This window comes from Agelaius phoeniceus, chromosome 3 (genome assembly GCF_051311805.1).
Source record: "Agelaius phoeniceus isolate bAgePho1 chromosome 3, bAgePho1.hap1, whole genome shotgun sequence".
Taxonomy (NCBI): Eukaryota; Metazoa; Chordata; class Aves; order Passeriformes; family Icteridae; genus Agelaius; species Agelaius phoeniceus.
Window position 1 is genome coordinate 93023339 of NC_135267.1, and position 24377 is coordinate 93047715.

Genomic DNA, 24377 nt, shown 5'->3' on the forward strand with positions numbered 1-24377 from the left:
ATTCTCTAGCATTTTCCAGAGCTTTGAGAACACTCACCTTTCCACAGTTTAGAATCATACAGCATCAGCTTATCTACAAGAGAAGAATTTTCACCATCTGGCCCTTCTTGCAAACCAACCTGACACAATATCCGGCGAAGGCCATCTTAATGAAGAGAAACGCGGTACAAGTTAGCTACAGCTCAAACACAAATGTGTTATTTTGACATCCTGAAATTTTCATACACCACAGAAGCCCTCACACTGCCCCCTTTTTCACAACAACTGAATAACAGCACTCATATTTTGCTGATACAAACATAAATATTTCACACCTTGCAAGTTTCACACTAGCCTTATGGAACACAGTGAAAATCACCAAACGCAATGATTTGGTTTAAAGTTATCAAATTAAAATGTGCTTCCTTAAAAATGGATAACTAAAATAAGAAACAGCCTAATTTCCCAGGGTTTAGTTTTCCTGATTAGACTCCTATGAAAAGGAAAATATAATTAATATATTAAATGACTCGTATATTCATGCTATCATTTTAAGGCTTCTCTGCATCTTTTTTCCTAATGGAAAGAAGCAATTGTAATTATATGAACATATAAGTCATATGCCTGCAGACAAGCCTGCATCTGAAACACAGCACAGCCCAGACATGCTCCTGTTAAGAGTGTTCAACTGGCATTGCACTGCAGGAAATGTATATTCCTGTAGAACTATGGGACTTACAGAGCCCTTACTCCCACACCCTGCTTGGCATCTCAGCTCCTCAGGCGGAGTGGGCAGTGGCATGGTGCTGTGTACTGTGCACCATGTGCTGCATGGTGCAGTAATATACATGTTGAGAACCCCTACAGCAGTTTGGGGTTATTCCTTTTTGCCTTGCAGAGTTCAATGCCAACTACTGTTATGAAGGACAATAAATTAATGCAAACTACTGCATTGTTCAGCAATTGTCAAATAAGACACTTATTCCAGAAGAAGGGATATTTGCTAGGAAGATGTAGTGGTCAAACTTCTGACTAAGTTCCATAGCAAGGTTTTTCTACTAGTTTGTTTTTTTTTTAATGACAAGAATTTGTCATTCCTTTGACAGCAATCATCCAACCTAACTTTGGTACAGCAGAACATCCCTCTACCTGTCCCTCAGCCATTGTTCAGGGACATTTCAGTGTAACCACCCAAGCAGCAACTCAATCCCCCCATGTCACAGATGAAGGGTAACAGACTGTTTAAAAGATTGAGCAGAATTGAGTTGCTTGGGTGTGTTTGGTAAAAAGCTAAGGGAAATCAACTCTTTCAGAAGTGTATTTCACAAAACCAGACTCAGAGTACAAGATTACATCCCAAGACATGGAAGGCAGTTCAAGTAAATGAGCACACTGGTCACAGACAAAATGTATGTGTGCTGTTTACAAACAAATGTGCCTTTTGCCCTTCTGAATCATAAAGAACTCAGCATTTAATGAGCTGAACTCTTCAGAACTTCAGAAACACTACATACACAACTCAAAATTCAGTACTTTCTTCTGCAATATGAGACATGAATGACATATTCAAATTACCTTTTTGCCACTGTCATTTAGTGCTGAAAATTAATGACTGTGGCACTTGGCACAAATGATGTGGAACAACACTGGGCTTAAAATAGGATAAGGATAAGAAAGACAGTGCCTGCCAACATGTTTCACTGAAAGGAAAATTTCCCACAAAAGGAAACTTTCTTCATCACTCCAATCTACTAATACCTACTGTTCAGAAGTTTGATTTACTTATCTTTAAAATTTAAACATAAACGACTTATGTTTCAAAAATGAGAACATGTTATAAAGACCCTGTGCATGAAATCTTGGTTTTTCAACTCTCAGTCTAATAAAACATACAGTCTCTGAAGAAATGATGCAACCATGCAGAACATATGTGCAATATGAAAGCTGAGTGTGCTCTGCTAATACTTCTTGCTAACATTTCCAGATTAAAAAAATACAAATTTCAAAGGGGTCTGTATCTACATTTCTCCATATCAGCAGTTTGTCACTTTTCCTTTTATTTCCTCCCATACCCTACATCTTATGATTTACCAGGACAAAGGGGGAATGAAGTCAAAACAAAAACTGAACATTCCCATAAATTCTGATACTGTGCATCTTGATTCCTTTGAAGAAACCTCTTTAAAAAATTTGATTAGGACTTTGTCAGCTTTTATACTTACCAAAACCCTCCACAATTCACTGCGTTTTCTCTGTTCTACTTAGCAAAAAATCTGAAGCAATCGCTTTCATCTACATTCATCAAATTACTTCTGAATAATTTTGTTTTATCTAATCAGACAGGTTATTTTCAGCTTACTGCATTCATTTAAAAAGAAGTAGGGACTGAAAAAATAGCTTTTTGGCATACTGCATTTGACAGCAAGTCTCAGCTTCTGTTCAACAGCAACTAAACAGAAAAGACTATGTAAGACTGGTAGCACTTTCACATGGAAGTTAGAATTCAGAACAGAACTCCAGTAAGAGAAAATAAAATGAAGTCTGACAAGTTATTAATAGCTTTGCCTTATACATTACATATCTCAAAAAGGAAGACAAAATTGCTTCAGAAAATCAGCTCCTCTCAAATATTCTCCATCTTATCTCAAAATATAAATTTTGCCCACCTGAATATCCAATAACACTGCCAAGCCAAGTTAGGAGCTTCAGACCAAAGCTCTGATGGGCAACAATAGATGAATGCATAACTTGCACTTTCAATGGCTTTGTCTGACGACTGGTATTTCTCTTAAATAGAAAAGGAGAAAGGAGGCAATGCATATTTAAGTGAGGACTGGTATATACTTCTATACAGAAATACAGCATTCCTGTGATTAAATCTGATAATTTATAATATTAATACATATTCTAATTACTAACACCTACATAACAAGCCCAAAAAAAGTGCATTTTGTTTATCCTATTAATATTTGAAGGACCTTATTATGCAATATCAGCATATTTAGGTCAAACCATTTTCCACTCTTGGCCTGTTATCAATGCTTACACTGATCTGCTGCATTTTACTGATAAGCACTCCCACGTTCAACCCAAGACAGCCACGTGTGTTTATCCCTCTCAACATGACAGGCAAGTCACACTGCAGCCCATCATGGAAACTGACTGAGCACAGACTATTTTCAAAACCACAAATTAAACATACAGAGTTAAAATAAAGAATTTACCCTCATCTATGTGTTAGAAAGCATAATGGTTAGATGTTACACATAAAAGCCATTTGTTCTTTGCCTGCATGGCCAGCAAGTTAAAAATATTGCACAACATTATCCTAAAAAATATACTAATGCTTTCAAAATATCTTCAGTAGTTAAAGAACAGTAACTCTAGTTGCAGCATTTGCTTTTCATACAAGGTTGCAGTATCATACATAAACTATTTATTTCATGTGATTAAGTACTGCACTGCGGCAGTTAAAAAAATAAAAGAAAACATTCTCACATTTTTACATGGAAGAATGTTGCAATATATAGATATTAATATACATACATATATAAATGCATAGATGCAATGAAAGTATTTGCAGTTTCACACTTGGACTCAATCAGTAATAATTTCCATAACTGTTGCTGTGAAAGACATAAGTAACTTCACACTATGGGAGAAAAACTGTAATAATTGAACTTCACTGATCTGAACTAGCATGTAATTCTAAAAGATACATTCAAAGTTCCTGTCAACATCTGTTTTATGAAGAAAAAAAATTGCCTACAAACTTCTTTTTAAATAATTATTTTGGGTGTTAGGTAGGCCATAGTAGGAAAAAAAAAACCCAACAAAAGATCAACAACAACCCCATAAACCAGTATTTTTATACCTCTACTGTATTGTAAATAGCATCTCCAACACTTTGTATCATTAAAATATAATGAGTTATTACGATAACAGTATCACAAACTGGGTAGCAAAGCCTCCTTCTGCTTAAGAGGAGGCAAGTGAGGAGATAGCATCCCTTATCCCCACTACTTACCACTATTACTGATTTTGCCTGATCACAGTATTGGAAGTCTCCATATCGAACAGACCTACGGCCCTGCAAATTCAGACAGATGTAACATTACCATCAGCTCCTAAACAGGGAGTCTCAATTCTGTGTTCTACACTTGTATAAAAAACACAGTAAAAGCTTCAGATACATGCTAACTACTCTGCCTTTTATGCTATTTTCACTTTCTTAAGTACTGTATATAGTTAGATACTTGGATTTCCCAAATGCACCCTGTACTTTTAAAAAGAAAATAAAATTGTATCATATATTCATTTATATTCAGTTACATTAAGTTTTCTGTGTTTTCTTTCCCTTGTTTCTTAGGATGAACAATGAAAAGAACTACACTTCTTTTATTAAAATACTGAAAAAATTAGTACAAAGGCATTATTCATTAGTTTTGATATAACTTGAAGATACTTCAGGTATTTCAGTGCCTTTAAAAAAAGCAGATATTAAAGTTAACTGGTCTTTTAAACATACAATTGAAGCACTTGTTTTATTCCAAAAGAAGGTTTTCAGTCTTTCTCTACTGTCAATCAACACATCAAAATAGATAATTGATTGAATTTATAGTGTATTGCAGACTGGAAAACTCACGGGCACTTTAGATCTGATGCCAAATCACTGCTTCAGGCATAACATTCTCATTTCTTCCACATACATGCTCATCTATATATGCATTCATGTATGCATTTGGAAGTAGAAGGCATCAACAGTAGGAAATTCTGAGTGTATCCCTCAACACACAGCACATGCTCAGGTCAGCTCATATTCAGGGATCAGACGTGAATCCTTTGGTTACCACAAAAGATAGAGCAGTGATAACACAAAACCAAAATCTAGTTCAGTGTTAAGTAATATGAAGTGGTTATATTTCCTGCTCCACTGACCTCCCTGAAGTACTTTAACCACACAAAATGACATTCCCATTGCCATTTGGGAAAAGATTTAAAGATTTCCTCCCCACACCAAAACCCCAAAAATAGGAACAAGCCAATAAGCCCAAATAAAAAAGACACTTCTTTCATGTCAACCTGTGCTTACAAACCTGTAAGCACAAGGTTGATTGCAAAAATAAAAAGTTGCAGTTACCCAATGAAGTATCACTTTCCTTAAAAAAATTAACATCAGCCACACTACAACACAGCTGACAGAGTGCTTCTGAAACTGAAATACTAGTTACAATTATATTCAGCATATAGTGATTCTGAACTCACTGTTCCTCCTAAAAACTGTTAAATGCTTTTACCTCTTCCTACCACTGTAATCTGACAATTACGAAAAAGAAAATTAAATTACATTTAAAAAAGAAACCACAAATCATGAACAGTTCCACAAGCACCAGAAAAAAAGCAGTCAGTTATGGATTTTATCCCTCACACTTAACTGCTGTTATTCTGAGAAGCATTTCCTATGAGCATATTTAGGGACTCTTTCAATGTCAGCTCGATGGTTCAGCCAAAGCTGCTGCCCATTTTTGACAGAGGAGTGAGAAACACCTTGGCATTTACACTTATAAGACCTACTTGAATACATTTACATTGAAACATATTCAGTATCAGGTCTGGTTTGGACTGGCCAAATAGCATTTAGGCACTGAGACATTTAGTATTTAGTATTAAGGCATTTATGGTGGTATGACACACAGGACTCACAGACTCACATTAACCACACGCTTTGGGAAAACAGACTAAAGTAAGTATAGTCATAAAACAAACATTAGGTCAAGGTAATTAACAGTTCTATCAATTAATTCACTTACATCTCTATCTACTGTTGTTGCAAAACCAATGGCTTCCTTCTGTGTGCAGTTCACAGCCTTCTGAAGAGTATAAATAACTTGTTCATAGGTATGGACTTCATCATTAAACAGCATGCAGTAGTAAGTGTCACTCTTCTCACTTCAAGGCAAAGATTGAATTTATGTCACTCAAAGCAAGGATTGAATTTATGCCATTTAAAGCAATGTTAAAAGTAAAAGCAAGAGCAAAGGAAAAATATGAGAAATACAAATCTACTACAATTATTTTATACAAAATATTTCTGACAACTTCAGGAAAGGCAGAAAAGATTCTTAAAATCAGAACCTGCATTTTCAACTGTAAATATCTGTAAGCCTTTAAAAGGCAGAAGACAAATACTATACTTACATCATTTCTAGACCAGGCAATTCATTTTCCTTTTCCCATGTTAATATATCTACTGCATATTTAAATGTAATGGCAAAAATATTATAAGCTCTTGCTACCATGTCTTCTGGTAAGTGCACAAGAGGATCCTGGAAAGTAAATATAAATAGCAAATGAGAAATTAAATGACATTCAAAACAAGCTGTCAAACTTGCACCTCTCTTTATCAAAGATGATGTAAGCATCTTTAATGATGTCTTTCTTTAAATGACTTTTCAGCTGAAAGGAAGAGAGTCAATAATCATCCTGTTTTCTTCTTCCATTTCTACACTGACAGTCACCAAAGCTCTAATCTAACATTCAGTACCTGAATGTTAACGTGCCTCTGATCACCCATTTACATTTTCACACATTCTTCCATTCTCAGTCTCCTTGTTCTCACTCCTGCACACCTTTTAAGATAGTTCTTTGGAAGAACTTTAACCTCAGCTGCATTAAAACGTGCTTCTTCTGCTATGCCCTCAAAACCATAATTTCAGATCCCTGTATCTTTTGTTCCACTTATCAATATTAGTAAACTGCAGAATACAAAGGACCATGCATCTCTTGTCCTGTTTTATATGCAGCATGCATTAAAAGGCATAAGTCTTATCTATCCAGGCTTATACAACATGCAGCACACTGGCATCATGATTTATGATGCACGTCTCTTATATGCTGTGGTATATAAATAATTAACTGCTGAAATGTAAATAGGTGTTTCATAATGATCTGTCCACGTCTCAGTCTTGCTCACAGAGAGCTGCTCCCCTTTTGTCTGTGCACCGTGCACCCATTTGTGCCCACTCTGTGCCCTCCATTTGACAACTGCAGCAGCCCCTACAAACTTGTCCTGCTCTCTGTGCCAGAGCAGAATGGAGGCTGCTGCACGTGGGGGAATGGAAATGTGGAGGGGGAGGAAGGGGAGAGCTGCCTCAGTCTGCCAAGTCAAATGGACCACTTTTTGGAACAGCACATGAGAACCACTGGCAACTCTGAATAGGATAGTGCAAGTACCACTGCCATTTCAATCCAGTCCATTTCAAGGATGATGAATAGAAAACATAAACCTCCTCTCTTAAGGAAATTGTTTTTTACTGCATCAAAATTTTGAGAACAGCTAGCTCCTCTTCTACAAACCTGGAAAGGGAACACTGCATGGCCTGCAGGTCACCTGGATATACACTGTACACTGGGTCACTGACTCGATTCATCATTTGATATTTTGACTTATGTGTTATTGCTAGACAATTAAAATATTTAACAGTGGCCCAGTTTCTGGTTTAGGATTACCTAATACTAAATCCTGCACTTCACTACAGCTTAGGTTGTATAAAAATGGTCACAATAAGAATTTCTCAACTTAAGTCTGCATCATCTAATGGAGGCTCTTGACAGTCAGCAATTCACCTGTACTAATAAAGCTTACCCCCTCCACCCCAAGACTCTTTGGGAATATTTGGCAGGTTTATAAGAGTGGTAAGGACAACCATTTCTCTTTCTTTTTTTCCCCCCTTCATTAAAAAATTATCCAGGGTATGAATAACTATCAGCCACCAAAAGCAAAGGCAAGCCATAAGCAGCAGCTCTCCCTCCACTCCCAGCACTTTCAACAAAGGTACATATCTGGGCAAGGCAGAAAACAGGCTCCAATAATGCTCAACAAACCATCCTTAATCTACCTCAAACACAACACTGCACAAGAGATCTCCATCTCCCTGGTTTATGGGGAAGAAACACAAAGCCTGCCCAGAACCTTGATTTTTCTGTCAGGCACACTCACTGTGTGAGTATCTTTAGGCACAGAAGTAGCAGTCCACCCAAGATTTCATAACAAGAGTTTCCTAAGGCTGCTGACTAATGTAAACTGGCATCTAGACCAAGTGGTGAGTTCAGCAACGATGCTAGAGTCTTAGGGCTGAGAGTGGGAACAGATTTTAGAAAGACCACTGTCACTGAAAATACAATTACAGTTGCTTCACTTAAACCACCAGATCAGCAAAATTACTACCAATGCTTGCCTTAGATGTTCCTTTTTAAAAAAATCTCGCAGAAGTTACACTATGTAAGAACAGATGTGAGTGGCTAGGTCAGAAGCCCAATTAGCCACACTCATTCCTGAGATGTAATAACAGATAAGAAGATTATAAGCAGAAGACAGAATACTTCTCTAGTCTCCAGTAACTTAAGACACTAACACTTCCCACACCAAAGATGGTACCTACAATTTTAAATGGCCATTGGTAATTTTTCCTTCCACAGCCATGTTAAATTTCCTTTCAAACATGTATAAACTTTAAACAATAGTGTTTTGCAGTGGTTAGTCCAACAGCTTGAGCTCTTCCTGTAAGATGTGGCATGTCATTTTGCATTTAATATGTCCAAGTTGTTATGCTCTGATTCTGTGGTGAAGATGTGTTCTCTATTTAGCTTCTCCATACCAAACAAACTCTTCTAGAGACCTCTGCCTTACATCTCCACTATGACTTTCCTGTGACAGCAAGATATTTTGATTTTTAAAAATCTGTGCACTTCCCTTTGGTAAGAATCAGAATATTTGTTGCACAGACAGCTGAATTTGGCTTCTTGGTGCACATGATTACATACAGATTTGTTTTTGTTTTTTGGTTTGTTTTTTTTTTTGTTTGTCTGCAGCAGAATCCCTTGACTTCTCAGAATATACAGAAACACAAAGAAATAGAACTAAAACTGCAGAGGTGACCCAGAACATACAAAATGAAGCCTTTAAGTAGAAAACATTTTAAGGAACTTCTTAAGATATTTTTGTCTAACACTGTGGTTGAATTATTACTATTAAAGTTCCTACAGCCTCTCATGCAGACCAAAAATAACCTCAAGTGAACAATTTATATATACACACATATATACACAGTTAAGAATGTTATAAAACATGATGCCTCAATTGTAATTACCTCTTCTTCTGCAGTTTCTGAAGAGTTAAGTTCATGCTTTTGACAGTAAGGACCTTCCTTCCAAGCTTCTGTATCACCACAGTCACAGAAACCTCCTCCACCTGATGTTGTCATCTAAAATTATTTAAAAACAAAGCAGTTCATGTGAATATGCATATATATCATATATGCACATTAAGAAATGAGCAGTCACAGCTGTACTACAAAAACAGTATCACAACACCCGACAGCTGAAACCTCGTCTACCTCATCAGTGTGCCTATGACAAAAGAAAAAACCCTCAACAACAAAACACCTTCAAACACCTCCATTCTGCCCCATCTGAAGTTCTCAGATTTTCTGAATCTATTCCTTGCCATGGCATGTATAGTATTACAATTCTCACAGTTTTAATCTATAAAGCTAAATAATTTCACATGGCACTATTATACAGCGAGTGAAAGATGTGCTTTATGACAAAAGGAATTGAGAGACTTAAACTTTGCACATATGTAAGCACTGAAAAAAAGCATTGGAAAATTTTAATGCTTTATTTACACTGTTTTAATAAAATTTATTTTAAAGACTACCTCAAGTTAATAAGCATAATAATACTTCTTTTTTGAATCACACCTATTAACTGATGCATAGAATAATTCTTTCACCTATTTTTGGTATACTTGATATACTCTATACATACAGGCACATCTTACAGTATCAACAAAACTAGATGGACATTTGAAAGAACATTTGCTTACACTTTTGGATGTTACCTAGACTTGTTAATTCAATAGGCTCAAAAAGTTAAAACCTACGTACAGGAAGTAAGCTGATACCAACAAATTTGGCAGGGTTTCTTGATAAAAGTTGTTGTGCTTGGAGTGTTTTCCTGAACCTTAGTACTCAATGTAACCATACAGAGAACAGATTTACATTAGGAGCAGTGCAGTATTGCAAAAAACAGATTTACAGAAAGGCTGCACTGGTAGTTTTCACTTAACTTATTTGAAAACACACCAACTTTTTCTTGGCTTTGTTTTTAAACTAATCTGTACTACTAATAACAGTGTATTACTAAAATAAACAGCATTTACAGTTTTTGTTTTCTATTTTAACTTCGTGTTTAAGCTTTACATAGAAGCGGCTTCTTAAAAAAGGTTTTTCAATAGCTTTTAAAAACAGTCAAACACAAAAGTCAGAACAATTCAAAACCCAAGTCAAAACCTGTAAAATTCACTAAAGGGCATGTGTTAAAAATAACAGACATTTGTAAATTTAACTGCTGCACATAAATTTTAACTGCTCAATATTTTAAAGTGTTAACTTCCAGAAGTTACACTCAGATCAAAACACTCAAGTTCACATAGGATTACTGCAGACATTCAGAACTTTGTGTTCATTCAGCATTTGGAAATTCTGTATACATTCTCAAACTTGAAACTGTTTCACACACACACAAAATGACTAATAACTATGTCATTATCCCACGGGATCACTAACCCTGTATCGGTGCTCTCTGTGAATGCTTCCAAGAAAGCATTCCATGCACAACACACAAGTTGGGTCAACTGCGCAGTCCCTGAGAACAGCAAAAACAGAAAGAAAAAAAAAAGCATTAAACACTTGCTTTTGCCTGAACACATTTTACAACAGACAATTTTCAAATATCACCAATATCAACATTCTAACTAATGTATATATTACTCTGAAAGAGGAAAGGGGTGGCTTTAAAGAGGGTAAACAAATTAAATAGAAAAAAAATCTGTTCTCACAACAGAAGAGCCTTTAAAATACTGTGTGGGTAGTATGTCTAGTTTGGGTAATACAGACATTGCCTTCAAGAGGTGAGACAAGTACACAGGCAAGTAAACAGATGAATTACAGAACCCAGAATAAACCCAAGTAAGTTCTCTCATGTACAGAGCACCAGCATTAATGATCTCCAGCAATCAGAGAAGACATTTTTCACTGAACACTGGGTAGAAAGATCGCACACAACAGACTAAATCAAACCTCTGCTTCCAAGTTCAGCCCTACAAGCGCACTGATGAGCTGCAAGAACACAATTTTCTCAACCAGGAGATCAGAGACCACAATAAGGTCTTGTCTACAAACGCTCCTGTATTAGACAGAAGGAATATTTCTAGTAAAATGGGCTAAACCAAATGAGACAATTAAGCATTTTATTTAACTGTCTCCCTGAAAAACAATGAAAGTGCATGAACTAATGTAATGCAACTGACTTCAAGGCACCTCAAGATTAAGGCAGGTGAGTTTTGCAATGTAAAAATAAATAGCAAGAGAATGTCTGTCTTATGATGATGGTTATTAGAGAAACAACTTATTTTATTTAAAAGAAAACACTAGAGATCACATGAAATTTCATTATCAAAAATTCTCTTAATTTCATTTAACCAAAATAAATTATGGTAACCATGACTTACTATGTACATGTGTTTTCTCCAGAGGAGCCACTAAAGGTGAAAATGTCAAAGCAAAATTACACAATACTCTTCTCTTTTAGAATAGTTTATGTCCATGGCATTATTATTTTTAGATTTAAAAAAACCAAACAAACTACCACTTAATGCAGCAATGTGCATGCAGGATTTGGTAAATCAGTTCTACAATATAGAATGTTGATTCCTCAGAGCTCTAAACTTGTGGCAGTATACTTACAAATTCAGTACCATTTGGTCAAGTAATTTCTCAGACAAGTAACTGTGCCTATACCTAAAGCAGAAGCAGACCTGAAATTTGTACAACTGCACAGAAAATCCACTGCTTTTTAATGTGGACTTGGAAAATAATTCTTTGCTGTATTCCACAAAAGCTTAATTTAAACTCTCATTATTCTTCATTACCAGCTGTAAGTTAAAGAAAATTAGCACACAGCAGGAATCAAATGTCTCCTGATCAACAAAAAAAAGAGAGGGACTCTATCCTCAGTATGTTAATGATCAAATACTGTTCATATGAAGCAATGAAAATGTTGGGAATTCTGTAATTTTCTTCTGAACACACTTGCTTTTTCAAGACCAACAACTCAGTAGGTATCTGAAGCACCCACCAGTTTAATCTTATCTCTCTCATTATAAAGAGGTCTCAAAGCATTTCCAAACCCAAAGGCCAGTAAGGTATTATGTTTCTGGAAGAGGAGAGCACTAGAAAGAAAAATTCTTCCACTATCATTCTCTCCTTGTAAATGAAGGGGATGGAAACCCAGACAAATAAACCCTTGAAATTAGAGAGACATTCCGTCCCTATGTCACCTCACCAAGTGTTCAAGTGTCCCAGTGAGTGGTAGAAACCACACAAAATGACAGGAATTTGTGACACAAACAAAACTTTAAACTACAAACAGTTCAGAAAATAGAAGATGAAAATGAACCTACAGCTAGTAATATAATGGCTTAAAACTGAAGATTCTTTTAAATAGTTGTAATTGGTTAGGAACTTCCTGTTCTCTTTCCAGTAGAAGTATTTTTAGAGAGATCTAGAGATAGAGGTAGGGAAGGAGCTAGAAGCTGATACGCTTGTTTTAAGCATCTGATAGATTGGTTTAGCAGGTCATGGAAGGAGGTCTAAAAGACAAGATCAACACTAATAGCTGATATTAAACACCCAAAATGCACACACATACACCTGCCCACTTACTGCTGATGAATGCCCTTAAATCACCCTGAAAGGTCACCCCAAATTCTTTCTTAATCTTGCATTTCTTTTGTTGAAAACACTGTACATTATACTAATCAATATTTTTCCATTTATATATCTGTAGTGTTAATTTCCCCCGATCCCACTTGCCATGAAAGACTGCAAGGTTACTTTAAAAATTAACTTTTCATTAGGACACTATATTCTTATTGCAAAATGTTCCATGACTTCACAAATCATAAATACTTCACAATGTCACAATGTTAAGTTGAACTACCTGCAAGAATACGTAGGCTCTCCCACTTTAAAGACGCGGCCACACAGATGGGAAGGTTTGTTTGCTTGCTCAAGCTTTGGAAAACCAAATGCAGGATCTTCACCACAAAGATACCATTCCATTGGTCCCAGCAAAACGTGTTGTGCCAGCATGTCTTCTCTCTGAGGGGCAGGGTTGGGACCCCTGCAGTAAATTTTTGGTACATAATAGGCCAGATGCTGGTATACTTCTTTTTGAAGGTCATTTGCTTGCAGCCATTTCTTTTATATTAGAAAAAATGAGAACACAAATTCTTCATTAATAAACACATCATAGTTCTAGCCATATAGGTTATTTTATTTCTACATGAAATATCTAAAATGTCATTGCAAAACTAGAAAGCCATGCTTCCTTTTAAGTGTTAAATCTAAATGATCACAAAAGACAGACGTTAGGAAAGGAAGAATTTGTTTCCTTGCTGACACATTTTATCCTTTTGACATACAGAAGATTTAAGAGAAAAATTCACTAAAATTTTCCTCCAGGATGAATGACCAGTAAAATGTTGGCAGTGATTTTTAGGATACAGCCTAGACTGTGTTGGTCACATTTCTCTGGAGTGCAGACAGATGCTGCCAGCTTGGGACAGAGAGGATCAGCGGGAGCCTGGAGTTGGCAAGGAACAGAGACAAAAAGTACATGGAGAAAAGCAAACACAGCATTAGGTAACAGTCCCTTTCTCATTTAATTTCAAAAAATCACCTGTGAAAATGAAGGAGTTTTGGTTTCTCCTTCAACCAAAATAACTCATCTGAATTACTATTTCAAGTGTGGTGTTAGATCCATGAATTCTTGCACTGGGTTTGTGAGGCAATGTTTTGGTAGCAAGGGGGCTACAGGCTGGCTTCTATTAAAGCTTCCAGAAGCTTCTCTATGTCCAAGAGAGCCAACACCAGATGGCTCCAAGATGGACCCACAGCTGGCCAAAGCTGAGCCCATCAGAGAGAGCAGCAGAACTTCTGGGATAACAGATTTAACAGGGAATAGCATATTCAAAGGGACAAAAAGAGCAGCTGGGAGATGTAAGAAAGAATATGGGAGAATAACAGCTCCACAGACCCCAAAATCAATGCAGAAGGAGGAGCAGGAGGTGCTCCAGACACCAGAGCAGAGATCCCCCTGCAGCCCATGGAGGTTCAGCAGGGAACAGACATCCACCTGCAGCTCAAGGGGGATCCCATGCTAGATAGAGCAGCTGGATGCTGCTAAGAGGCTGTGACTCCACAGCAGGAAGCCAAGGCTGGAGCTGGCTCCTGGCAGGACCTGTGAACCCAGGAGAGAGGAGCCCAAGGTGGAGCAGGTTTGCTGGCAGGACTGGTGACACCACGGGAACTGACACTGGCAGCCTGTTCCTCAAGGACTGCACTCCCTGTGAGAGACCCAGGCTGGAGCAGTTCATGAGGAACTGCAGCCCATGGGAAGGACTGACACTGGAGAAGTTCATGGAGGACTGTCCCCCATGGGAGGGACCCCACACTGGAGCAAAGGAAGGACGTGAGGAGTCCTCCCCTTGAGGAGGAAGGAGTGCAGGGACAACATGAGGAACTGACCACATCCCCCATTCTGCATCCACCTGTGCTGTTCAGGGGAGGAGGTAGGGAAAACACGAGTGAACTTGATCCAGGGAAAAAGAAAAGGATGGGGGGAAGGTGTTATTAAGATTGGTTTTGTCTCTCATTATCCTACTCTGATTTGATTGGTGAGAAACAAAATTAATTTTTCCCCTAGTCAAGTCTTTTTTGCCAATAGCAGTAACTACTGAGTGACCTTTCCTGCTCCTTATCTCCACCACAAGCCCTACGTTTTATTTTCTCCCCTCTCCAGCTGGGGAGGGGAGTGAGAGAGCAGCTTTGGGGGGTATTTGGCACCCAGCCAAGGTCAACTCACTACAATTCTCCTGGTCACTCAATTGTAAAAAACAATGTTGGCCATTTTTAAAAGGCATCAAACCACTGAGCTGCCCTAAACCACTAAAAAACTCACAGCTTTTCCTAGGTTTCATTTTTTTTTTCCCCCAGTATATACACACAGAATAAAAAAATACTTGAGGACAACATTTGTTTTATTTCTGCCTTGTAGGTAACAAATTTAGAAAGGTTTAAACTGTAAGTTAAGACTGTAAGGTTTTTATAAGGAACAAACGGGAGCAAGCAGATACTGCAAGTGTCCACTGATTAAATCTTGTGTTACATAAACAGCCTCAGCATGCCATTTCTCATTGTAAATGTGACAACCAGATAACCCCTGGCAGCTTCCAAAAAAGAGTTCAAAATCAACCTAAAACTGTACATGAAAATGCAGAATTAATTATGCCAAAATAAATGGGTTTGATGATCAAATATTAGAGCTTGATTTACTCTGAATTATTTATAACTTACTCTAAAGAACTTATGTTTGAGATAACATAGTTGTAGTAAGTTCCTTGGGATACAGACATTCAGTCAGCTGAGCATCTGTGCAGACTGGCTGCATTTTAGCCTTATTTTAGCCTTTTTTTTAAATAGATTGAAGTAGTTTCATTTATTAGATATGTTTTTCTGAAGTAGAACTTGGTATTTTAAAAAAACCCTAATTCGTCAGGGTGCTTTCTTCACTTCTCTTTTCCTAAGTTTGACTAAATCTTTCTATATTCATCTAGCTCTGATGGTAAAAGCCTGGTTTTTCCCCAAGGAAGTTCATGGGAAGAGGCTGCCAAAAAGCCATAGTCAAGAGTCTAGAAATCTACAGATTATCTCACCATTCCCATCACGAGTCAGAGAATACCATAAGAAAAAAAAAAAAAGATTAAAAAGTAAAGTTTTAAACAAGAATTTAATTTTTCCCACCAATTCATTCATCTTTTCCTCTTCTTTCATCAGTTTTGCCAAATTGCTACTACTGCCAGGAACCAACTCAATCACAGTGGCAGTGACTTAATCTTTTCCATGATTTCCATTTAATAAGCTTATTTTTGCATTATTTTTTATAGCATATGCTAGTTATTAAATTGCAGGAATTTTTCAGCGAAATATCTTTAACATCAGTCTTTTTATTCAGCAGTGTATTACTAATTTCTACCCAGAAAACACACAGTGCATACTAGCTACACTACAAGCTCAAACAAATACCTAAGCAGAGAAAATTCTCGTTCCTCGAGTAAATGGCTTTCCCATCCCAAAAATCCTGGGAGTAGCTGTCTGAGAGTTAGGTGTGGCAATGATGAACGTCATCACACTTAAATCTGTTTGTGGAGCCAGTTCTATACACATAACTGCACATACAGTTTTGAAAATCAGGTCCTGGATGAAATAGTATCAGAAGGAAATCCAGGCTACTAGGACAAGGAAACAGATGTGACTCTAAGAGCTGCCAGGAAGGCAACTCACAGGTCTGTTGTGCAAGTTAGACTGTTAATAGAAATATAGACATAGGTATACACAGGTTGCATTGCCTCTCTAAATCGCTACTTGGGGAGCACTGAACTCCAGAAAAACAACTCAAAACTTTGGAATTTGTTCTTTCATAAAAGCATTCTGCACTTAGGCAAGGTTTCAATTAGTCTTTCTTTCTTCTAACCTGAAATCACACGCAAGACAAGCTAATATTCTACTCTCCCAAGAGAGGTTTTTTATTAAAAAGGGAAGTGTATTCCTCTTCACTTCCTCCCTCTTCACACTTACTCTCCTGCAACAACTTTAACTGCCCTGGGGCAAAAAAAAGGCGCAAAGTATTGATCAAACAACACCTTACATAAGTAAATACCTAATGGTTCATCAGGGTTTATATTAAATTCCCATCTAAGTAAGAGATACCAGGAGAACAAAGTGTAGAATACTCATAAGCCACAAAATAACTCACTTGTCTGTTTCAAAAACTAAAAGGTACAACTTATGGGGTTTTTAGCTGCACATAAAAATACTTGCATGTAGGCTCATGTTATGTTAAAGAGAACTTATTTTTATTATTTTTGTCCTTTGGAAGTTTATCACTGAGTTGTTGCCATGACAAACTGAAGCCTTAAGTGCAGCAACTATTGCCTTGGGGTAGTATTTGTTTTGTTAATACTGGGCTATCAGCAAAGTAATGCTATCAGCAAAAGAGGCAGAAAAACCACACTAGATTTGAATGACAGATTTCAGAATTGGAAGTTGGGCAGGTGATGACAAAAAAAAAAAAAAAAGAGAAAGAAGTGACTACATTTAAGCTGGCACTTCTACCTACAGCAAATTCCTAAATGCATTCCCCTGTGTGCATGAATGCCTTGAGTTTACCTTGCCTTTGAGTGTGACCCAAAAAAAACAGCTGCTATTCACACAGACAAGGTAATTTGGGCTCAATTTGGACTACTTTATAAATGTTTGATGAAATTATTTGTTTTGCTGTAGAGGAGAAGCAAGACTAATCCTGGAGCTAAACTAGCTAGCATATAGCTAACTGTGCACATTTGCCCATCTAATCATACCTTTGTCTGCACTGAAGATACACAAGCATAATCTGAGGATAATCTGAATTATAACAGTCTGTGATTTTCATTTGGAAGCAGCCAATGTGATTCCCATTGAGACACACACATACAGCTCTTCAAGGTTTTATCCTACCAATATGCACATGAGCAGTCTCAAAAATTTAACACACACACCCAGTTCCTCAAATGCCCAAGTGTCTAAATGGACAAACATTTATGTAAGAAACAAAACTTCCTCCTAAGACTTTACCCTCGAAACTACATTCCTCTTTCAACTACGCTTTATAAGAACAGGAAAAGTATATAAACAGAAGTAGATTTCTTCAAATGCTACACTGATTTTACTTATATTTCCTCTACAAACACCCCATTCTAATAATCCTAAAATTAAGTCCTGCAAGCTTTTCCAGAACCGCACCTTAAGTAGTGGGGAGGAAGGAAGAATCCTGTAATAGCACTTTAACACTGAAAAGCGTATTGGGGTCAGACATCTACCTAAATTAATAGGGAGGGGGCATCTCCTCAGTTCTAGGCGCGATTGCCGGCAGGGAGAGGCGAAGGGGCAGCAGGGGCGGAGGAAATTAACTTCAGGAAGCACTTAAGGAAGGGGTGAGATGCCCGGCCGCCCCCGGCAGGGGATGGCCACGTCCAGGCGGCTTCCAGGGAGCCACCTGCGCCAGCCGGCACAACAGGAAAAGCTGGCTGATCTCTGCCATGGACATCGCCTGCTGCAACAGCGACGCTGGCGACAACAGCGCGCTGAGGCCACGGCGGGACACGGCTGCCGGCCGGAGGTGCCCTCTGAGCCAGCCCCGGCAGGGACACCTCCTCCCGGAGAGCTCGCTCGCCCCGCGGAGCGGCCTGGCCCCGGCCTCGGGAGCGGCTTCCCAGGCCGGTGCCTGCCGCGGCCTCCGAGCCCCCACTCCACTCCCTCCCCGCGCCGGGCCCGCCGCCTCACCACGGCGATCTCCTCGGCGGAGCACTCCAGCAGGCTCTTGTCAATGGCCTGCACCTCCGTCTCCAGGTCCGCCGCCATCTTCTGCCTCCTCCTGCCCCCTGCCCCGCGCCGCCGAGGCCGAGGCCGGGACAGCCGGAACGGGGCCCGGGCGGCCGCCCAGCCCGGGGAACACACACTTCCGCCCCGCCTCCCGCACGTCACCGCCCGCCGCGCCGCGTTCTGGGGGCTGCAGTCCTCCCGCGGCGCCGCTCGCCCGACACACGGCGGTCCGTGCCGTGCACACGGTCCTGGGGGAGGAGCGGGAGCCGCGGGGCCGAGCCCGCAGTCCGTACCCGCCCCCGGCCGCCTCCGCGGGCCGCCTGCCCTTCTCGCGGGAGGGAATCCCAGGATCACGGGATAGGTCAGGCTGGAAGGGACCACATCTGGTCCAACCTCCCTGCTCAAGCAGGGTCATCCCACAGCACATGGCACAGTTTTTCTTTCAGACGGTTCTTGAGTATCTCCAGTGAGGGAGACTCCACAGTCTCTCTGAGCAGTCCATTCCAGTGCTCAATCACTGCACTGTAAAGAAGTTCTTTCTCAAGTTCAGGTGGAAGTTCTGTACATCACTTTCTACCCCTTGCCTCTTGTCCTATTGCTCAGCAGCACTGAGAAGAGCCCAGCTCCATCCTCTTGACACCCTCCCTTCACATCCTGGTAGACATTGATGAGGTCACCTCTCAGTCATCTCTTCTTGAGGCTGAATAGGCCCAGCTCCCTCAGCTTGTCCTTGTAAAAGAGATCCCCCAGTCTCTCAGTCATCCTCACTGCCCTCCGCTGGACCTGCTGCAGAAGCTCCACATCTCTTTTGTACTGAGGAGCCCAGAACTGGACACAGCACCCCAGATGAGGCTTCACCAGAGCTGATTAGAGGGGCAGGGTCACCTCCCCTGCCCTGCTGGCTATGCTTTTCCTAAAGCACCCCAGGATTTTGTTAGCTGCCTTGGCCACAAGGACACTTCTGGCTCATGGACAGCTTGTTGAACAGCAGCACCACCAGCTTGTTGTTCACCAGTCTCCCCCAGTACCAAGTGACTGGAGACTGGGGACATCTCCAGTGTGGCTGGCAAAGCTGGGTGCCCCCCTCAGCTGAAATGGCCTTCTCAGCACTGCCAGTGGGCAGTGAGGGCTCCCTGGCAGCCTCTGACATTCCATGCAGGTGGAAAGCAAATAAACCGGTAAATTATATGAATGCGGCATCTATGGCTTTAAGACAAGTGTAACTAAATAGCAGAAGCTATAAATTCTGTCGCTCAGCTTCCAGGGGGCGACCCAAACTGAGGTGTGGCTTGCTCACTCAAGTGGGGAGGCCAGTCTGCCTCTCAAAAAACAAGCCACCACCACGAAACCCAGCAAACAATCATCCTCCATAACTCCTTTTCATCACACACAGGCTCAGCATCTTGCAAGGCCTTTCTGAAAACCTGTTGTACCACTGCTGTACCCATGGGCTTGCCTTGCACCTCTGTAATTACAGCTGGGCCCAAACCAAGCAGACGTGTCTGACCGTGCGGGCAGCCACAGGGCACCTGAGCGTGCTGAGGTTTAAAAGCACACCTTCCTTCACTTGCTGGCAACTTTTGCATGGACAGAAGCATCATGCACAAACTGAGTACTATTTCTACCTCGCACCTCCTATCAGCCTTCATGGCTGAGATAAGGACCCACCCAGGAGGACCCTAGCCTAGCAAATCCTGCTGAGGAAATCTCTGCTCTGGAGAACTTATACTTCCAAAGCTAGACTACACTTCCAAACCTTTCCTACCTGTTTATTCTCCTCTCATGGGAGGAGAATAAACAGGTAGGAAAGGCAGACCAAGTCATAACTGCCTGCAGTACTAGCTGAAGGCACTGTAAAAGGTTGCCTTTGCCAAACAGTGCTGAGTTACAGCAAAGCTGTGCATTGAGACTGAGTTCCACTTCACATCTTATATTCCTTAAAACTTTGTAACCATTCTCATAGTGAGTATGCATGGTTGCTTCTTCCTTTTTCTTTATCTCATTTTCTCTCCCTTCTCCTCATTCTTCCCTCAATTAATGATTTACATATCGAGTTTCTCAAGAATATGCATAAATTCCTTTTGTATGCACCTTTCCTATATGCAGGGTACATATTTTACTGTATTTATTTTTATCTCCTTTGCCACTTCTTAAGTAATTGTTCTTAAAACAGAGAAAATAATTATATATTCCTTAGAAGATCAGTAAAGCCCACACTATTTCTCATTCATGCACTGTGAATGCCTAAGGAATACAGAACATGAATCTTCTTTGGAAAATAGCACACGGTGAAGGAAAGCTGTATGACTTAACTGTTTCCTTTTCTGGGCTGTATGAAGAAAATGTTAGAAAAATCCTGGAGTTTAGTAATTGAAAAGCATCTTATTTTACCTAGCAAAGTGGGCAACCCAAACACAAATTACCCTACAAAGCAATTATTTCAATATGAACATAACAACTTCCTGAGTATTATTTTTTACAGTTTTGGGAAGAATTTTCCATAATAAATGGCCTGTGCCATTTACTTCATAAGCAAAGACACTACTCAAATTCAAGAGTAATAATTAAGGTTGAGGAGACTGCCTTTATCTTCTGCCAAAAAGCCCACATCTTACCTAGTCTATTATCAGACAGAAACTGAAAAAGAGAAATAGAGGCAATTTTAATGTTAAAGCAGGGTTAATAGTAAACCTTCATGGCATTTCTCTGCTCTAGCTGAGATGTTTCTGGGCCTCACCATGCTTTCAACACACAAGATAGCCCACAGAATGCTACAGACCATGGTTATAAAAGATGCAGATGTCATCTATACCTCTTTCATCTCCCGACCGGTCTGTTCAAGCACTGCTTGCCTCTGCCATTAAAAATAAAAAGGAAAAAAAAAAGGAAACCAAAACCTAAATGCTAGTTGGAGTGGGGATCAATTAACTTCAATGAGTATTTTTAATCAATGCTGTGTCCGTTAAGAACACAATGTAAAAAGGTGCCCTGGTTTAACCCCAGCCATCAACCAAGCACCACAGAGCCACTTGCTTACCCCCCAACCAGTAGGACTGGGGAAAGAATTGGGAGGGTAAAAGGTAGAAAACTTGTGACTTGAGATAAAAACAATTTAATGGGTAAAGCAAAAGCTGCATTCACAAACAAATAATAACAAGGAATCAATTCACTGCTTCCCAAGGGCAGGCAGCTGTTCAACCATCTCCAGGAAAGCAAGGCTGGATCACGTGTAGCATTAATTTGGAAAGACAAACATCATCACTCAAAAATTTCCTCCCTTTTCCTTCTGTTCCTCATTTTATACACTGAGCATGACATCCTATGGTCTGGAATATCCCTTTGGTCAGCTGGGGTCACCTGTCCCAGCTGTGTCTCCTCCCAACATCCCATGCACTCCCAACTTACCAACGTGGCAGCACAAAAAGCAGAAAGCTGTGTAAGCCCCTCTAAGCAATAACAAAAAAACCTCCACATTATCAATCCTGTGTTCAGCACAAATCCAAAATAGAGCCCCATACCAGAGAACCACTGGGAAGAAAAATAACTCTACCCCATCCTAAACCAGCACGATAGGTATAATTGAGGGAATATTAATTGTCACAGGGGAGACTGATGGTTCCTTTCTTAAATCTGTTTTAGAAGGTACTAATGAAACACCCACTAGAAGACTGCTTCTCGATGCACCAGAACTCACCCATGGCAGCCAAGCTGAAGTCCAGCAGATTTGAAAGAGAAAGGACCTCCAGCAGAGGATGCTCCAGAGGACTCAGCATACAATAATTCTTGTTATCCTGGCTGAATGCTGCTTGAACATCACCATCTTCAGGGCCTGTTGCATTTGCAACTAGAAATGGATGAAATCAAGAGGTAAGGGGATGTTGGAGGGAATTTTTAGGCAGCTGGTTTGCTGTTGTGTTCACTGTACCTTAGATGCAGTCTATTTGACATCACTGTATTAATTTGAATGTAAATAGAAAAATACTGCATATCTAGACTGCAGGGATAAATGTCTATAAAGAAGACTGAGAAAAACAACATGCTATTTAATGGAGTTTTCTGGAAATCATTATGAAAGGTGAGTCTTGTGAGAAAGATTCAGAAATGTTTCAATTCTCTGTCACATGTTTCCTGGTACAGTTAAAAAACATTTTAAAGGCACTTCCGTGGCTGTTCACTAAAACAGTGATCCACTTGCAACTTAATTTGAGGTTTAACTATTAAAGCAAATGATCAGCATTTTGCTGCATGAAGTTGATATTGCATACCTATATCTAAAATGAACACTTTGAAAAGACATTTGTATCTCTTAAATCTTCCCTAAGTCAGCAACCCTTTCCACTAAAAAAAAATCATGTGTCTAAATGCAGAATTCCGGTTTGTATTTTCAGTAACAGTAATTTTGATGAAACTGTTTGCTTAGTAGATACTGAATGACCAAAGTAGTGATTTTTACATAGCAAATACAATTTTTAAAGCCATTATCATTTACATGGTTTCCCTCCCTTCCTCTTCAGTGCCAGATGAGGTAGGTTTGTAGTCACCATCTCCTTCATAGTCTTCAGATAAATTCAGATGGTAATTCTTTTATTTCTGTACTGCCAATTCCAAAGACAAATTATGCTGACCAAAATAGAATTTTTCCTGTGATAATGTTAATTAAAAGATGAATTGTGAATGAGGTGAACAATGACACCGAGTACTTGGTGGATTGATAAGACATAGTTCACTAAGCAATACATTATTCAGAACAAAAGAGCACACGGTAATCTGCAAACACAGGTTATTTTAGGAATTTGGTTCAGAATTACAGTATTAAAAATACTATCTGACAACCTGTAGGCGATTCTTTGTTCCTTAGAGGCACTAGTGCTATAATATCAGCCCTTTTAGCAATAAATCCAAATAAGCTTATTTCTTTTCCCCGTTCTGTCTTTGCATGAGCTTAGATTATAAGTGTATAATGTTCTAAACATGATGTTAAGGAAAATTATTTTTAAAAATATACTGAAAGCAGAGCAGATTGCATAATAACAGCAAATATAGGAGGCATAGTGAAAGCGTAAAGATACTGTGGCCATGTTCCCGTCTGGTGAACGCTCTCTGCAAGTCTAGCAAAGGCAGTTACATAACTGATTTTTATTGCATTAGGCAACAGTAATATTGCTAAGCAAACCAATGTGCAGAATTAGAAAGCTTCTTCCACAGTGGAAATGAAGAAAAAAGACAGAGGAAGGACTCTCACTTACATCCAGTAAGGAGGCAGGGCAAGAGGATGTGCATCTTCATTAGTGGATCATGTCAAGGGGACACATGATTTATTTTCATCACGCAGTGCCTTGGAAAAAATACAGTGCCAATTCAGTCCATGATAATTTCACTGCTTTCTGCAGCGTAACGTGCCAGCAGTCTAGAGCTCAAGCTGGTGAGTTAAAACATCAACCTCTAAAAGAGATTTAACAGCCACTAAGATAATAGTCTCTAATGAATTGCACAGGGGGAAAAACTAACATGGGAGCAAAGGGGAAAAAAAACTGCACATGCAAATATGTGCCTGATCTCATCTGTTTTCACTGTAAATTCAGAACACTGCTAGTGTGTATTTAGACATAGCAGTTAATACAGGCTGGGGGATGAACAGATCGAGAGCAGCCCTGCCGAGGACTTGGAGGTGCTGGTGGATGAAAAGCTGGACATGACCCAGCAATGTTCACTGGCAGCCCAGAGAGCCAAATGTGTTTTGGGCTGCATCAAAAGGAGCCTGGGCAGCAGGCCAAGGAAGGGGATTCTGCCTCTCTGCTCCCCTCTGGTGAGACCCCTCCTGCAGTGCTGTGCCCAGCTCTGGGGTCCCCAGCACAG

At 39.6% G+C, this 24377-nt stretch overlaps 1 protein-coding gene across 7 annotated transcripts in view; it reads right to left on the reverse strand.

Annotated features, from left to right (window-relative positions):
• Nucleotides 1-18724, reverse strand: part of UBR2 (ubiquitin protein ligase E3 component n-recognin 2) — a 55700-nt gene extending 36976 nt beyond the window's left edge. For 2 of the 7 annotated variants that reach the window (XM_054630176.2, XM_054630175.2), the window contains exons 1-9: nucleotides 18483-18694; nucleotides 13042-13301; nucleotides 10608-10686; nucleotides 9129-9242; nucleotides 6178-6305; nucleotides 5790-5928; nucleotides 4007-4069; nucleotides 2646-2766; nucleotides 38-145 (exon numbers count right to left, since the gene is read on the reverse strand). In XM_054630176.2, coding sequence (XP_054486151.2) covers nucleotides 38-145; nucleotides 2646-2766; nucleotides 4007-4069; nucleotides 5790-5928; nucleotides 6178-6305; nucleotides 9129-9242; nucleotides 10608-10686; nucleotides 13042-13301; nucleotides 18483-18560 — 1090 coding nt within the window. In that variant the 5' untranslated portion in view covers nucleotides 18561-18694. Of the gene's footprint in view, nucleotides 1-37; nucleotides 146-2645; nucleotides 2767-4006; nucleotides 4070-4624; nucleotides 4761-5789; nucleotides 5929-6177; nucleotides 6306-9128; nucleotides 9243-10607; nucleotides 10687-13041; nucleotides 13302-18482 lie in introns of those variants that run through there. The other 5 variants (XM_054630181.2, XM_054630178.2, XR_013181484.1 and 2 more) reach the window with 4 other exon arrangements.
• Nucleotides 18725-24377: the final 5653 nt, after the last annotated feature.